Source organism: Canis aureus, chromosome 1 (assembly GCF_053574225.1).
Source record: "Canis aureus isolate CA01 chromosome 1, VMU_Caureus_v.1.0, whole genome shotgun sequence".
In the NCBI taxonomy this organism is placed as follows: Eukaryota; Metazoa; Chordata; class Mammalia; order Carnivora; family Canidae; genus Canis; species Canis aureus.
The window spans coordinates 24,975,325-24,992,246 of NC_135611.1; the positions used below are offsets into that span (position 1 = coordinate 24,975,325).

A 16,922-nucleotide genomic window follows, 5' to 3' on the forward strand; every position below is an offset into this window, starting at 1 on the left:
GACGGGGGGCCCAGCCTCTCTGAGCCTGGCCAAGCCGAGCCCAGTGGGGGGCCCGCACCCCTGCACGTGCACCTGTAGCAGCCTGAGGCCGGGTGGCAGCCGCTGCCCACCTTCTCCCTCTGCGGAGGCTGCGTGTGCACCGGAGGTGCCCCGTGGACGTCCTGACGCCCGAACAAACCCACAGCAGCCGCCTGCCGGCCGAGAGACACCTCAGGAAGGGGCCCCTCCCTGGAACCCCCGGGACGCGCACGGACGCGGACGCGCGGGGCCCACTTGGCCCCAAGGCTGCAGAGGCCGGAGCCCCGGCCTGTTCCCACACAGGGGACCAGCCCCCCGACGGCGCCAGCGCAGCCCACCCTGCCCGGCCTGGAACCGACCTCGGGGTGGCAGCGCGGCGCAGCAGGACCCAGCTCCCGGGCCGGAGTGGGGGCCCGGGGCGCACGGGGCCGCCGCCGAGCCTCCAAGCCGCCGAGCCTCCAGCCCGAGCCGCCGAGCCGCCGAGCCGCCGAGCCGCCGAGCCGCCGAGCCGACGAGCCGCCGAGCCCCGGCCAGCCAGCCGTGCGGGCCTGCACCAAGCCACCTGCCGCCCAGGGGAGGACAGGGAAAACGGAGTGCGCTGCAATCACGTATTTCAACAGTATTGAAAATAACCACCTTGCATTTTAGACAATTTATTGCATAAAATAATGTATGTATCTGAGTATATTTCATGCTACAGTGAAAAAAGTCTGAATCACTGAAGACACTGCACTGCTGGAGGACGGGCAGCGCTGCATAACGCGGGCAGTACGTGGACGCAGGTGTGGGGTTCGGATTCAGAAGAACGTGCAGCCGTGCTGAGACTGGCCGAGTGACAGCGGGTCAGAGTGCTGGACTGTCACCCATCCCCCTCTCCATCCCCGTCTCCAGACCCCTCACCCCTGCAGACCCTTGCAGCAGTCCTGCCTCCCTTGATTGGCACAAGCCGGCCTTGTTAGGCTACATCCCCCAACGTCCTCCCTGGTGACTACCGGGATTCCAGGTATTCCCGGGCCGAGCAGCAATCCACAGGCGAGAAGACGACACATGGAACCGCGCGCACAGCAGTCCCCTCAGAAACATTTAGGTAGTGCAACTTTTAAACACACGTCATCACGATACAGATTGACTCCTTGCATTCATCTAACTTCTTCACTTTATACCTTGGCACACAAAACAGGAATTCTGAATCATATTTTTAAAACAAAATAAAAAAGTTCCACACCTTGGGAGAAAAAGCAAACTGGCCGATGCTTCCCCATGACAATATATAATAATGCATCCTTCTTTATCAATTAATTATAAAACAGGCCACTCTGGCCCTTTCTCTGCAAAGTCTCCTTTCATAATTAAATAGATCAAACACCTCTATGGGTCTTGTTTCATGATACCCTCCGAGCACCCCGCACGCGGTGTTCCCGAGCCCCCTCCCGCCACCAGGGCCAGGCCCGTCCTTGCACCTGTCCCCAGATGCTGATGCTGGTTGGACCGATGGCAGTCTGTAGGGTTTCCGCCCAGTCCACGCAGGTCCCCTAAAGGAGCCCGAAGCAAAGAGCTCCACCGCACGTTGGGTTTTCCTTCCCGGAGCAGGTGACCCGGGCGGCCCAGGTGGGGCAGTGGCCGCCTGGGTGCTTCCTCTTGGGCGCAGGCCGGCGGCTCATGCGAGGTTCCCAGGCTTCCTGTCCTTGGCCTGGGCGGGCAGCCCCGGGCCCCCCACGCTGTCCTGCGGGGCCACCGGGCCGCCGCCCCTGAGCGCGCCCTGCTGGGGCCGGAGGAGGGCAGCGCCTGGGGGCCGGCCCATCACCTCGCTGTAGGCGGGCGGCGGCCCCTCCATCCGGCCGTGGCTGCTGCAGGTGCTGGTGCTGATGCCCGAGTGGCTGCTGGGCGGACACGGGCCCGCGCTGCAGGCGGCAACGTCCAGCAGGTCGCTGTCGAATATGGTTCGGTTGGGCGGGGCCCTCACCGACTCGCGGTTGAGCTCCCGCTGCTGTTCGGGGTCCCTGAGCTGCAGGGCGCAGGGCCCCTGGTAGGGCGGCGGCTCCTCCCCGTCGGACAGCGAGATGGTGGGGGGGAGGTCGATGTCGTGCTGCACGTAGGGGTAGGTGGGCTGGAAGCGGCTGAAGCGGTCCCTGGGGAGGAAGGTGGGGGCCGCGAACCTGTCCCTGGGCCTCGGGGCGTACATGACCTGCAAGGGAAGGGGCACGGGCTGCAGCCGCGGAGGTGACGCGGGCCAGGTGTCCACGGATGCCCTGCCCGCAGCAGTGCCAACGCTCTCCAAACAGAGCAGGAGCAACAGGAAGAGAGCATTCCAGAAAGCAAACAGCAGCTTGGTGACCACCGCGGCCCCCACCCACCCACTGCAGTGACCCCGGGGCGCGCAGGCTGCAGGCCCCAGGCCAGCTGGAAACCCGGGTCGCAGGAGCCGCCACCGCGCTGGCACCTGGTGCGTCCGGGCGCCCCTCATCCTGCCCCTCGCCAGCAGGGACCACCCCCCCCTCCCCCCCCCCGCCCCGGGCTGCACAGCTTCACCCACGCAGCACGGCCTGCAGCAGGTGCAAGAACTGGGGCCGCTTACGGATCATTCACGGGAGCTTCGTGCTCTCGGTTACCCAGAACCCACAAGGGACTTCCCTTCTCTCTGGTCTCTAGGCCTTTCTAGCCGCTTCACTCTGGATACGAGTTCCTGCAGCGACTTCCAATGACCGACCGGAGACACGCGTGGGCCCGAGTGGCTGCGATCCTGGGTCCGCTTGCCCAACAGCTGTGGCAGCGCCCGGGTCCGTGGCCCTCCTGCCTCCGCCACCCGACCGCGTCTACAGGGACGGCCGCGGCCATGCGGTCTCCTGCCTCCTCTCACCTGTGTGTTTGGCTCATGGGCAAACGGCTGTGTTATTTCAGGCCTCGTGTGAGCCGTGGAGATGTGTCCCCAAACTGCGCCCCATCGGCCAGGCCCCCTCAATGGGCAGCTGGCGGGTCGTGTGCAGGTCAGGGACTCCCAGCCTGGTGTCCCCAAGGGGCTGCAGATGAGCACAGGCGCCCCGGGGATACTCCGGGGGATCCCCCCAACCTTCCCGGTCCTTCCCGGGGTGGGGGGGTTATCTCATGATCCCGCTGTGGCCCTGCAAGCCCCTCACCAGTTCTGCTGCCCTGGTGCCCCCCACCTCTTCACCCCCTGTCCCCCCCTCACCCCCTCACCTCCTCCTCACCCCCCTCCATCTCCTCCTCACCCCTTCACCCCTGCCCCCCCTCACCCCCTGCCCTCCCACCTCCCCCTCACATCACCCCCTACCCCCTCCTCACCTCCTCCTTCTCATCCCCTGCTCCCCTCCTCACCTCCCCCCTCCTCACCCCCTGCCTCCTCCTCACCCCCCTCCTTGCCCCATGCCCCCTCCTCACCTCCCCCTCCTCACTCCTTTACCCCCCTACTTGCCCCCCCTCCTCACCTCCTCACCTCCCCCTCACCCCCTACCCTCTCCTCACCCTGTCATCCCCTTCCTTGTCACCCCCTCCTTACCTCTGAGGCCGACGGCCGAGGCCCGGAGCTGTCTGACGGCCACAGGTGCCCTTCCTGGCACTGGGGGGACAAAGCATCACGAGAGTCATTAGCTTCAGGCAGCAGCACCCAAAGTCAACGGGTTGTGTTGGTCGCAGCCGCAGCAGGCCCACCTGCCATGGGGAGGGACACGCCACCGGGCCTTCCTCTGCCCCAACGAGGACTGGGACCCGACCCGCTGGAGCCTCGGCCGCAGCTCGGAGCAGGTGTGAAGTCCAGCATCTTCCCGGCGCACAGCCACACGTGGGCAGCGCCCTCCACCCCAGCTCGGGTCAGTGTCCAGGTGCCCCCCTCTCCGAGGCTCGAGGCCACCCCTGGTCCCCCTCTGCCCGTGGTCAGGTCAGCATCCAGGTGCCCCCCCACCCCACCCCCAGGCTGGAGGCCACCCCCCAGTCCCATCCGCCCGTGCTTGGGGCAGCATCCAGGTGCCCCCGCCCCAGGCTCGAGGCCACTCCCAATCCCTCTCCCCACGGGCCCAGCGCAGAGACAGCCTTGTGAGCTGCAGGGTGGACGGGCAGCAGCAGCAGCACAGGGGGGGTACCCCGTAGCCCCACAGCCTGCTCCCCATCAAGGCTGAGCTGGCATTGGCACCTGCCAGAGGCACCACCTGCCTTCTGGTGACTTTAGTCTGTATTCACAGGACAGATGTCACTTGACGTCTAGTTGTTTAATGTTTTTCAGAAACGCTGGGCCAGAGCGATGAGGTGACAAGGGGACCGTTGACGTAGTGATCGGTCACCTCTGACTCCGCGGGCTGCTGGCACCGCAGCAGGCATCCGCCCTGGACCCACGTGTGGGCCACCCGCCGGCGTCTATGGCCTGTGGCTACAGTAGGGAGGAGCATGGGGTGGGCGCGGGGACGTGGGGGTGCGGGGGACATGGGGGAGCAGGAGCACGGGGTGGGTGTGGGGGTGCAGGGGTGTGGGGTGCCTGTCCCCGGATGCCCAGCGAGTGCAGACGTCCCTGTGCCACCACCAAGCCTCAGCCTCAAAGTGCCCCAGGACGCCCGCGGGGTAAGCAGCCCCTGGCCTCGGTCGCCAGGCCGGTGTCACCCTCGGGCCACAGCCCCACGCTCCTAAGACGCCCCGGGGCCCGTGGGACCAGCGGTCGAGCCCCGGGCAGGCCCAACTGCCTCAGGGGCTGTGGGGCCGGGTCTCGGGTGGCGGGGCAGCCCGGCGCAGCGTCTGGGGGAGCCGGCCCAGTGCACCCCTCGCCGGGACAGGCCCCGGGGATCCGCACCAGGGCACAGCGTGAGGGCCCCCAGGCGGCTGGCAGATCTCCCGAAATGCACGAGGCCGCCCCCAAAAGGACAGAGGCTCTGGCTATCATCTCATCGTGCAAGGACGGCCTGCTTCCTGACGCGGGCTCGGGTCCCTGCACCCAAGGCGACAGGCACAGCTGCTTCACCGGGTCAGCCTCCCGTGCGGCGGGGCTGAGGGAACTGGGGTCTGCTCGAGCGGCAGGCTCCCGCCCCAGGAGGCCGCCCCAGGAGGCCGCCCCAGGAGGCCCCGTCCAGGAGGCCCGGCCCAGGAGGCCCTCTGGAGCGGGCTCAGCACGCCATCACTCGGGCTCTCTGTGCGTGGATTCCAGCTCACTGTTTCACGGTAAGTCACTCTTGGATCGCTCTCGCCCTACGTACTCTTGGTACTGGTGACTTGAGCGCACGTTAGAGCGAGCGGGCGACACGGGGCCCGGCGACACCTGCCCCGGGGAGCTCACAGGAGGGGCCCCGGGTCCCTGGGCCGCCCTCTGCTTGCACAGGGCCTCGACGGCGCCTCTTCTGTGCTCATTTCCCGCCTGCGACAAGGGCACCGAAACAACAACGGCGGTGACCGACTATGTGATGACCGGTCAGTAAGACGCGGCCGGGACACAGCGCGTGGCCCGGGGCTCGCCCGCAGGCAAGGCCCCAGGAGGCCGCTGTGGCCCTGTGGCAGCGGGCGGCTCAGTGCTCGGGCCCGGGCCGTGGTGGCCACTGCGACACTCGCCGAGGCCGGGGTCTCCAGTCATCTCTTTTGAAAGATGAGCTCACTGAAATTGCCTTGTTTTCTTTACAAGATTACTCCAAAGGTGGCATTTTGTCTTTTTCCAAAAAAAAAAAAAAAAAAAGTGTTAGCGAGCACAGCTGACGCACGATGTGCCACGAGTGTCCGGCATGCGCGGGGGACCAGCCTCTCAGTGTGTGAGGCCCTGCCGACCACCTGCAGCTGCCACCTGTCACCCGAGGGCGCGTGGGGAGCGGCAAGACTAGGAGCGTGGGCAAAGCTGAGGCCGGCGCACTTCTCCCAGATTTCCTCAGGACCTTTCTCCTAAGGTCGGGGCGATTCCTAAGAGTGGCACCCGGGGCCCTCCGAGCGGGTTCTCCTCCAGCCCCCGGGGGCTACACGGAGGGCCACGACAACCCTGCCCTGCCATCGCCAGCCCCGCTGACACCAGCGGCCACCAAGGAGACGGCCAGGGGCCCCGACGTGAGCTGAGGCTGCTCTGCAGAGCCTGGGCTGCGGAAGTAGGCCAAGGACAGGCCTCCCCTGTGAGAGGGCCCGTCAGCGCGGCCCTACACGTGAGGACCCCAAGCCCCCTGGAGCACCCTGGGGGGCTGACGGATCATCAAGGCACAGGGACCCAGGATCTGAATCTCGCCGGCTTGAGGACCCTTCTACCCCTGAGAGCTTGCTCCGGATTTTCCTCCTTCCCAACTACCCACGAGCAACTATCCTTCCCAACTATCCCCTATTACGTCGAACCTGCATGATGCTAACACATCCGCATTAAAAACAAAAATTACCACCTATCTTTCAAATGATTGTCTTTATGATGCCAAAATCGAGGCGTGTTCTCTGCAGACCTGGAACACACACAATGACTGCATTTCCACTTTAAATCTGACCATTTGGTACAGTTAAGGGGGCGGGTGGTGAGTGGGAAATCAATACCAACTTCTCTTTTTTTTATTATTAGAATGTGTATAGTATAGAACGTGTGTAGAGTAGTAGGATGTGTAGAGTAGAACTTCCACCATCCTCATAATTTAAAAGTGTGTTCGATGGCATTAAGCACATTCACGTTGCTGTGCAACGGTCACAACCATCCATCTCCAGAACACTTTCATCTTCTCAGGCTGAGATGCTGTCCTCACTGAACCCTAAATTCCCACTCCTTCCTCCCCTGACCCCCGGGCAACCACCGTTCTCTCCGTCTCTATGAATCTGACTCTCCTAAGTACCTCTGATAACTGGAATCACACATTTTCCTTTTGTGGAGATACAATACATCCTTTTTTCACTTAGCATGATATCTCTAAGGTTCGTCCATGTTGTAGCATGTGTCCGTATTTCCTTCCTCATTAAGGCTAATTTCCGTTGTAGACACAGGTCGCATTTGGTTTGCTCATTCATCCATCGATGGATATTTTGGTTGTTTGCACCTTTTGGCGATTGTGAATAACACTGCAAAAAACAGAGGTTTACAAATATCTCTTTGAATCTTTGCTTTTCATTATTTTGGGTATAAAACCACAAGTGGAATAGCTGGATCATATGGTAATTCTATGGTTAATTTTTTGAGGAACCAACCAACCAAACTGGAGACCATACGTAGGAGACCTAGCAGCAGGGCCATTTTACATTCCCATCAGCAATGCACAGGGTGCCAATTTCTTCACATCTTCAAGAACACTTGTTATTTCTGTTTTTTTTTTTTTTTTTAAATAACAGCTATCCCAGTGGTTGTGATGTGGTGTCTCAGTTTGGTTTTGATTTGCATAGAATCAGTGTATTGAGCCAAGCATTTCCACAGAAACAAAACACAACAGGAAACACTGCTATATATACACACACAATATATGTGTATATTTTATATATATATAATTTAATATATATCATATTGTATATATAAAAAAGGGAATATTTATTATAGGAGTTGGCTTATATGGTCATGGAGACAGAGAATTCCCACAGTCTTCCCTGTGCAAGACAGAGAACGAGGAAAGCTGGTGGTATAATTCCGTCTGAGTCTGATTGAGAAGCTGGTGGGGTGTGTGTGTGGTGTGTGCAAGTGCACCCCAATAGAAGTGTCAGAGTCCCAAGAACCAGCAGTTCGGATGTCCAAGGGCAGAAGATGTACCCCCCCAGTTCAAGAAGAAGAGAAGATTTACCCTTCCTCCACCTTTTTGTTCTACTCGAGCCCTCCAGGGATTGTACGATGCCCGCTCACACTCGGGAGGGCAGATTTTCTTTTCTCAGTCAACTGAGTCAAATGTTCATCTCTTCCAGAATTACTCTCACAGACACATCCAAAAATATCGGTCTATTACTTATCTTGGCATTGCTTAGTCAAGTCAACGCACAAAATTAACCATCACAATTGGTGATACTGAGCTGCTCTCATGTGCTTATCGGGCATTTGTGTATCTTCTCCAGTTAAGCGTCTATTCAAGTCCTTGGCTTATTTTTAAACTGGGTTGTCTATTATCTTGTTACTGAATTGTAGAAGTTCTGTATCTATTCTGGATATTAATTCCTTACAGATATATGATTTGCAAATATTTTCTCCCATTCTGGGAGCTGCCTTTTCACTCTTTGGAGAGCATCCTTTGATAAACAACTTTTTGACTTTTGAATTCTAATTTATCAATTTTTTCCTTTTGTTGCCTGTGCTTTTGGTGTCATATCCAAGAAATCATTGCCAAGCCCACTTTTATGAAGTTTGCCCCCATTGTTATCTTTAAGAGATTATAGCTTTAGCTCTTACACTTAGGTTTTGGGACTATGTTGGTTCATTTTTTGGTGTATGGCATTAGATGATGCCTTTCTCCTTGAATGGTCTTGGTATTCTTGTCAAAAGCCACTTGACCACATATATGAGACTTTATTGCTGGGCCCTCCATTCTATTCCACGGGACTATATGTCTTTATCCGGCACCCCACTGTTTTGTTACTGTAGCAGGATTTGTAGTAAGTTGTGAAATCAAGAAGTGTGAGACTTCCAACTGTGTTATTCCTTTTCAATATTATTTTGGCTGGGGCAGGGGGCACTATCTCCTTGGAGCTGCCATATGCATCTTAGGATAGACTTTTCTTTTTCTGCAAAAAAAAAAAAAAAAAAAAAACATCATTGGGATTTTCATAGGAATTACACTGAATCCGTAGATTCCTTTGGGTAGTACTGCCATTTTAAGAATATACAGTCTTCCAATCCATGAACACAAATATCTTTCCATTTACTTGTGTCTAAATTCTTTCAGTAACGTTGTATGGTTTTCAGTGTACAGATTTTTCACCTTCTCGGTTAAATTTCTCCCTAAGTATTTTATTCTTTTTGATGCTACTTGTAAATTGAACTGATTCCTTAATTTCCTTTTCAGGTTGTTCACCATTAGAGTAAAACAATGCAACAGATTTTTGCATATTGATTTTTGTATCCTGCAACTTTGATCAATCTGTTTGTTAGATCTAGCTAGCAGGTTTTTGTGTGTTGGAATCTTTTATCTTTTTGTGTGTTTAATCTTTAATCTTTAAGGTTTTCTGTATGTAAGTTCGTACCATCTCTAAACAGAGATAATTTTAATTTTTCCTTTCTAGTTGGAATACCTTTTATTTCTCTTTCTTGCTGAGTTGCTCTGGCCAAAACTTCCAGTAAATCCTATGTTGAAATAGAAATGGTAAAAGCACATATCCTTCACCACTGAGTATGTTAGCCACGGGCCTTTCATAAACGGCCTTTATATGTTGAGGTAATTTCCTTCTATTCTAGTTTGTTGAATGTTTTTAATCATGAAAAAGAATCAGAAAACTTCAAGTACTTTCTCTGCATCAGTGAGATGATCATTTAGCTTTTCCTCTGCATTCTATTAATGAAGAGTAGATTGACTTTCCTACATGGAACCGTCCTTGCATGAGAGAAATAAGCACCATTTGGTCACAGCGTATAATCCTCTTAGTATGTCACCAAATTCAGTTGGCTAGTACTCTGTTGAGGATTTTTAAACGATATTCATAAAGGATGTTGGTTTTCTTTTACTTGAGAGGGACACTGGCCTCACAGAAGGAGTTAGAAACTGTTCCTTCCCTCTTCCTCTTCTTCAAATTTTTTGGAAGAATTTGAGGAGGACTGGATTAATTCTTCTTTAAATGGTAGAATTCACAACGAAGGCATCTGGTCTAGGTTATTTTCTTTGCTGTGGGTTTTTTTGAAGATTGATTCAATCTCCCTACTACTACAGATCCATTCAGATTTTCTATTTCTTCATGAGTCAATCTTCATTGGGTGTGTTTCTAGGAATCTGTCCATTTCAACTTGTTCATCGTACTCTCTTATAATCTTTCTAATTTATGTATCTTGGATCTTTCTCCATCCAAAGGATACAACATTTATAGCATTAAAAGAGAGTAACATGTGACCGTGACTCACTGGGGCCTATGCTGTGACCTGCAGCTGAAGCCTGCTGCCTCGCATCCATGTGCACCATGATCACGGGCAAGGCCACTCCCAGGCCCCGAATCTTCTCAGTTAAACTCTCCTTTCCACATACAGAGAACCACAGGAATCAGATTTGGGGACTGCAAACAACCAGCTCTCTGCAAGACTGTAAACACCCAATACTGTGTTTTTCAAACTGAGTTGCAGCCCCTTAGACAACTGGAAAATCGATTTAAGTGGGTCACAACCAGCATTCCAAAGTACTGATAATGACTGCGTACATTGTATTATTTTGCGAAACTTCTTAGTTGTGTAAATGAGTATTGTGGATTATGATCTAAAATGTGATTTTCTGCTGTTCTTCAGGATCAAAACCAATCTGAAGGTCTCTGATCGGAGCCGATGATCCCTCATGTTAGATGGGAGGGAGGTGGGCAGGAGGGGACAACCAGTTCGCGGTAAAGGAAGGCTGGCTTTGGATATTTTGTCTTCTACCCAAGGGTTCTTCCCAGGGAATTAATGTATTGTATAACATCAAACTTCTGGAAATCTATTTTCTGCCCATCTCAGGGTGAGAACTTCAAAGCACAGGTAAAACTCATCTTGGATATTCAGCAACACCTTCATCATCTGGCAAAACAGATTTTCTCTCATTTCTTCCTTCTTCCTACAGCCTCTCCACCACTCAAATGCTTTAGTATTGCTGTCTTTCCACCCTAGATGGCAGTAACAGCTTAGATATGAAGGCGGGACCTTGGGTGTCCCTGACTGTTTTCTCCAGCACTTTCCCCTTGATTTCTCTTTGGGAATCGACCATCAGACTTACTCTCAATACTTACAATGTCTTCCCAACTCTACTCAATCTAGGGCACATCCCTTAAGAGAAAGATCATTCAGGAAGATCTGTTGGGAAGAAAAGGGAAATCCTCTACGTTTCCAGAACAACACAATGGATCGTGGAGGTCTACAGGCTCTGAGGAGCAAGCAGAAAAGGAGCCACGCAGGTGCCTCTCCTGGGCTTGGTGCTGGGTGAGAGCGAGCGATTAGACCTGGAGAGAAACCAGCCTGGGAATTAGAAAGCTCAGGGCAACAGAGAAATGTGCAGCTACGTGCTGTCAGCCCAGGTGGGCACAGTCACCTCCTCTTTTGTAAGATTAAGCCTAGGGACGGGGCCCAGGGCTTTCCCAAGGTCACAGGCCTGGTAGGGATTAACACAGAGCCAGAGCCCAGCTACCTCCCTTGGCATCTCCTGATAGCCCCGGGAGCCTCCTCAACTAGGGCCACAGAATTAGGACAATTTAGAGAACTGTTCTTGCCCCAGAACAAATTTACACCAATTTCTAAGGACTAAGTAAACATAAAGCAGGAATTCATCTGGCTCCTTTAAGGCGGGTCACCAGGAGAGTCCTCTCCAAGGAGATGACGTCTGAGCTGGGACCTCGATGATGAGTTCTAGAGAAAATGCTAGTGCAGAGGCCCCGAGGATTTACAATTCTATTACAAATCGTGCAAAGGAACTCAATGAAGTAAAAACTTTGAACGAACTTCCTTGAAGAAAGGGAGACAGACCATTGCTCCCACCTGCAGCTGATTGATTTCTGGCAAACTATTCAACAAAAGGCAGCCCGGCTGCTCCCACACAGTAGCCAGGATCTCTCCACGGGGTGGAGTTCTTATGCTCACGGCTGTGCACCTCTGAGCTTGCCTTCACGCTGTAAGGGTCCACCTAAAACATCACTAGCAAGTTAAAATTTTCATCAATTTTACTTAAAAATCTGGTTTTTGCACACTCTTGTCATAATACAAACCATGCTCAAATGAGTTAGCTTGGGTCTCTGGAGCCTCCAGAGCATTATCGGAATTGTCGTCATCATCGGTTTATGTGAGCGGAAGATGTTTTTTAATTGCAAAAGTGACATATGCATACATTCTCATCAAAAATTTGGAACACACAAACCGGACTGTCTTGTCCTCCTGGCTCCCCCACAGAGGAAGCCGCTGGTGTGCTGGGGGCGCTTTCCTGACCTTCCTCCAGCATCGGTGTGTAACCCCGGCGGTTATCAGGCTTCCTAACTGAGCCAGGTGCAAAACCTCTGAGATGGCTACTAGTCTGGGGGCTTGGCCATATCTTCACTCATTCGGGAATAACTTGAATGACGGGAGGAAACCTGCGCCTAGAGTTTACAGTAGACGCCCACCTGCTGACCTGTCCCCTGCAGTCCCTGTGACATTAGGAAATGTAGTTTCAGCGGCTCATGAAATAATGGAGCAAGTTAGGGGCAGGTTGACAGCAAGGCCCCCCTGGTCTGCAGCACAGCAGGCATCTGCCTCGCCCCCAGAGAAACGGCCCTGCCCTCTGTCCTCTCAGCCCTATGCTACATAAAGCCAGTGGCTCTCTGCTCTTTAGTCTGGGGGGTCGTAGACAGGCCGATTATAACTCCATCATCAAGCTCTTTGGTGCCTTTTTTTTTTTTTTTTTTTTTGGTGCACCTTACTGAAAATAGATCCTTTCTATCATTTTAGAAATATTTTTTTTAAAAAAGATTTTATTTATTTATTCCTGAGACACAGAGAGGCAGAGACACAGGCAGAGAGAGAAGCAGGCTCCATGCAGGGAGCCCGATGCAGGACTCGATCCCGGGACCCCAGGGTCATGCCCTGGGCTGAAGGCAGACGCTTGAGCCTCTGAGCCGACTACACAGTAGTCCAGCTCTTCGGGCACAGTGGGAAGGGCACCCCCCGCCGCTCCCCGCACCCTTCACCGGGCCCCCGACACGGCCTCTGGGCTTCTGGAGCACGGTGAGCTCCAGGCCCAGTGTGATGGGTTTTGAGCTGCTTCCAGGAGCCCAGAACTGCCCATCCTCAGGCCCCCTGGCCCCGAGCCCGGGGCCATCTCTGCTCCCTCGGCCCTGGACACAGAGGCCATGAGCACGTCGCTGGACTCTGCTGGCCCACACATCCTAGGAGGGAGTCCTGGTCCGCAGGCATGACCTTGACGTCTATGGGAGCTTCTCTCCCACTTCTCAGGAAACAGGGACCTTCTCGGTCCATCTTCGTTTTCACTCTTGAGATAGAGACATGAGCGCAGAATAGATTTTTTTTCTAAAAACCACCACCGTGGGACACCTGGGTGGCTCAGCTGATTAAGCACCTGCCTTCGGCTCAGGTCATGACCCCAGGGTCTTGAGATCGAGTCCCGCATCAGGCTCCCTGCTCAGCGGGAGTCGGCTTCTCCCTCTCCCTCTGCAGCTCTCCCCCTGCTTGGTTCTCTCTCTCAAATAAATAAAATTCTTTTAAAAAATCAAAAATAAAACCCACCATCACTGTGCAAAGCAAGAGATGGCCATGGCACCCTACCCACGACTTAGGGCTCCCCAGAGAGAGAGGAGACCGCAGTCAAAAGGTGAGCACGCGTCCACGCAGAGTGGCAGCTGCTTCATGGCCCCGGCTTGGCGTGCGGGGCGGGAACAGAGACCAGCGTGGCCTGATACGTGGACTTTTCAAGACAAGCTGTGAATTCCAATTTTCATGCAAAATCTCCCAATTTTTACAGTTCAATCCAGTTTTGTCAAGACACCGGGTGGGGCAAATGGCACCCTTCGGCAAACCTGCAACACCTGCAGGAGGCGCAACACCCTGGGTGCGAGCGCGCCACCTGTGTGCCCCGACCCGGCCGGCCTGGCCCCTTCCCAGCTGCCTGCCCGCTTCTCCCACGGGGCAGCTGCGCCGCTCGCCTCCGGGGGCCCAGGCGCCCTCGTTTCACAAGTGGTTTCATCCCAGCAGCACTTAGTAATGAGGAGATGCTTGACGTGACTTCTTGATTTTTTAATTGAAATTGCCACTTCCGTAGGTCTGAGGGCTGCGTCTCCGCGAGCGCGTGCAGCTGGGGCCCCGTGAGCTGCTCCCGGCCGCTGCCCGGTGAGGCCGTTGGGGCCCGGGCCGCTGTCCTGGGCCGCTGTCCTGGGCCGCTGTCGGCGCAGCCCTCCCGGCTCTGCACCTTCGCCCCGGCCCTGCCGTCCGCTCCGGGCCACAGGGTCTCAGGGACAGGCGGCAGTGAAGGCTGGGCCCAGCCCACAGACCTCCACCCACGCCTGCCTCGGCCACAGGGCGCTGGCACACAACATGGGTGCTCCCAGAACACACTGCTGGAGCTGGGTGGGGAGCCCTGGGGGAGGACCCCTGGGGGGATCCCTGGGGGAGCCTTGGGGGGAAAGTGGGGGGGGCAGAGCCCCAGGGGAGGAGCCCTGGGAGGGAGCCCCGGGGAGGAGCCCCGGGGGGGGGAGCCCTAGGGGGAGCCCCAGGGGGGGAGCCCTGGGGAGGGAGCCCTGGTGGGGAACCCCGGGGAGGGAGCCCTGGGGAGGGAGTCCTGGGGGTGAGCCCCGGGGAGGGAGCCCTGGGGGGAGCCCTGGGGAGGGAGCCCCGGGGAGGGAGCCCCGGGGAGGGAGCCCCGGGGGGCATGTACGGGAGGAGGCCTGTGAACAGTCACGGAGGGGGGTACCCCTGACCTTCTAAGCAGACCTCCCGGAGTCAGGTGAGCCTGGCAGGTGAGCCTGGCACTTGGCCCCCAAGGGACAGCAGGTCCGAGACCCGCTTCCAGAAGAGCCCTGAGAACCAGGGAGACGCACAGAGTCAAGTGTCTCCCTCAGCCCGGCTCGGCTGCGCCCTTGGCTGCAGGCGGAGAGCCGGTCGGGGAGAGGCCCTCGGCCGGAGCAGAGCATCTACAAGGTCAGCCTCGTCCTTGGAAATGAAACCCAACGGTCCCCCGAGCTTCGGGTCGCGTCACCCCCGGGGTTGCAGGGACCGCCCCCACGTGCCGCCCTCTCACATGGCTGAATACCCTTTCCTGACCTGCCCCCCGAGGCCTCGCACCTTCCAGAACAAATGGGCTACAGGCCCAGGGGCAAAGGGCCGTGGGGGCCCCAGGGGCCTCCCCGAAATGTGCCCCCCCCCCCGCCCCGCCGGCTGCAGCCACTGGCTCCCGGGCCCGCCGCTGGCTCTGGGGCAGGACTGGGCGCTGGCCTCGCGGGCCTGCAGTTGCCCTCGGGTGGCCTTGAGCACAGCAGCCGCAGGGCGCGGGGTTGGCGGGCCACCTCCCCCAGGGCCCCGATGTGTCCCATGGCTGCGGCCACAGCTCCGGCCCGGTGGCCGTCCTGAGCCCTGGGGGAGCCCGGTCAGCACAGGCGGTGCCTCGGAGGCTGGGGGTGGCCACCTGGGGGCAGTGTGCGGGGGCCTCACCCTGGGTCCCCCACAGTTTACAGCCTCGTCCATATGCACAACAGCCCTGGAGGCCCGGGGCCTCTCCCAGGAAGGCTGATGGAAGGCCGGGAGGAGCAGCCACTGGCCATGCTGCTGGGGCGGGGGGCAGGGACGGAAGGAAGGACGGGAGGCGGAGATGCGTGGTGCAATGTGGCCGAGGCAGGGGCCCCCACAGGGGCCCTCGGAGTGCGGGACCCCAAGGCCTCCCTGAGGCTTGCTGGGGCGCTCTCCGCTCTCGGAGCCTGGGTGTGCGATCCGCTCCTGCACAGGCCCCTCCTCGATGGGCCAAGCGCCCTGGAGGGGCTGGTGCATGACACCTGCTGCCCTCAGGGGCCCCCACTCGGTTCAGCTGACATTTGGGGTCATGGGGATCCTCCGTGTAGGGGTGGCCCTGTGCATCGCAGGATGGGCCCAGACGCCTCCCAGCGCTGTCAGACGTCCCCTGGGGGGCAACGTCGTGCCAGCGGGGCCGGGGGCATGAAGGGACCGCCGCTGTGCCTAGGACCCTTCCTAAGGGCGCAGCACCCCGGCGGGGAGCAGAGGTGGGTGGGGAGGCGGCTGAAGCCGGGTTGGGGGCACCTTCTCGTGGGGGCCCGCGGGGCTGCCGTGTGAGCACCCACGCCCAGAAGACAGGTAAGGCCACCATCTACGTTGTGGCCACAGGCTGGGCCTCGGGGCTCAGGGCCTCCGAGCAAAGGCACATCTCAGCTGGTGACTGCGTTCCAGGGACGCGCATCCCCACTGGCCCGCCGTCGGGGCACGACGGAGGCCCCGGGAGGCGGAGGCGCCGGGCCGGGGCAGCACAGGTACGAGACCCCAGGGCGCTGCAGCCCGTGCGAGGGAACTGCGGGCAGAGCTTCCAGGCGCTCATTGATGAAACTAGGCGTGGGGCTGGGAAGGCTGCCTGTGGCCACGTGCGGACAGCGAGGGCCCTGCTGCAGGGCGGCCGGGGGAGGCGCCCACAGACCTGCAGCTGCCTCCTGGCCCAGGGCTGAGGCCGCGCCGCCAGCAGGCCCCGCAGCAGGCTGCACGCAGCCAGCCTCCCCCGACGGCCGCACCTGCGTGGGCGCCTCTGGGCCCTGCCACCTGCCCCCGGGAGCCGTGTGAGGGAGCCCGGCCCACCCCGACCGGGAGCTCCCGGCGCCGAGGCCACCGTGGGCGCAGCCAGGTCTGCACGGGGCGCGGGCGGAGGGCCCCCAGCAGTGCAGGGTGTCCCAGGTAGCGCCGTCGGGGGGGACAGGTGTGTGGTGGGGCAGACGCAGGAGCGGCCACCAGGTTCCCCGCGGGCAGCCAGGTCCTCGGGATGGGGGCAGACAGCCCGAGGCAGGTGTCTGTTGGCAGCCCGAGAGCTGGGGGGATGGGAGGGCACCAGGGCTGCTGTCCCCTGCGTCCCGCTCCTGCATGGCTGCGAGTCTTGCCGCGACCGTGACCCTGTGTCCTCCTCGCGGCAGGGGCCAGGGACTTGGGGCCCCCTTGCAACAGCAGAAGCCGCCTTGCCCGACAGGGCGGAATCCACCGGGCTGGTGCCAAACCGTGGGGACGACAGCGGCCTGGGCCCCGGGGCACCGCCCTGTGAGATGGAAGTCGTCCCCGCAGGGTGGAGGGGGCTCCCGGGCCACCTGGGGATCCAGGGAGTGGCAGGCAGGGGCAGCGGGGACCAGGGGAAGCAGAGGGACAA

At 57.9% G+C, this 16,922-nt stretch overlaps 1 protein-coding gene across 15 annotated transcripts in view; it reads right to left on the minus strand.

Annotated features, from left to right (window-relative positions):
- Window positions 1–655: 655 nt before the first annotated feature.
- LDLRAD4 (low density lipoprotein receptor class A domain containing 4) overlaps window positions 656–16,922 on the minus strand; it is a 382,754-nt gene continuing 366,487 nt past the window's right edge. For all 15 annotated transcript variants that reach the window (XM_077893070.1, XM_077893092.1, XM_077893081.1 and 12 more), the window contains 2 exons: window positions 3,533–3,592; window positions 656–2,203 (listed from right to left, as the gene is read on the minus strand). In XM_077893070.1, the coding sequence (XP_077749196.1) occupies window positions 1,676–2,203; window positions 3,533–3,592 (588 nt within the window). In that variant the 3' untranslated portion in view covers window positions 656–1,675. The remainder of the gene's footprint in view (window positions 2,204–3,532; window positions 3,593–16,922) is intronic.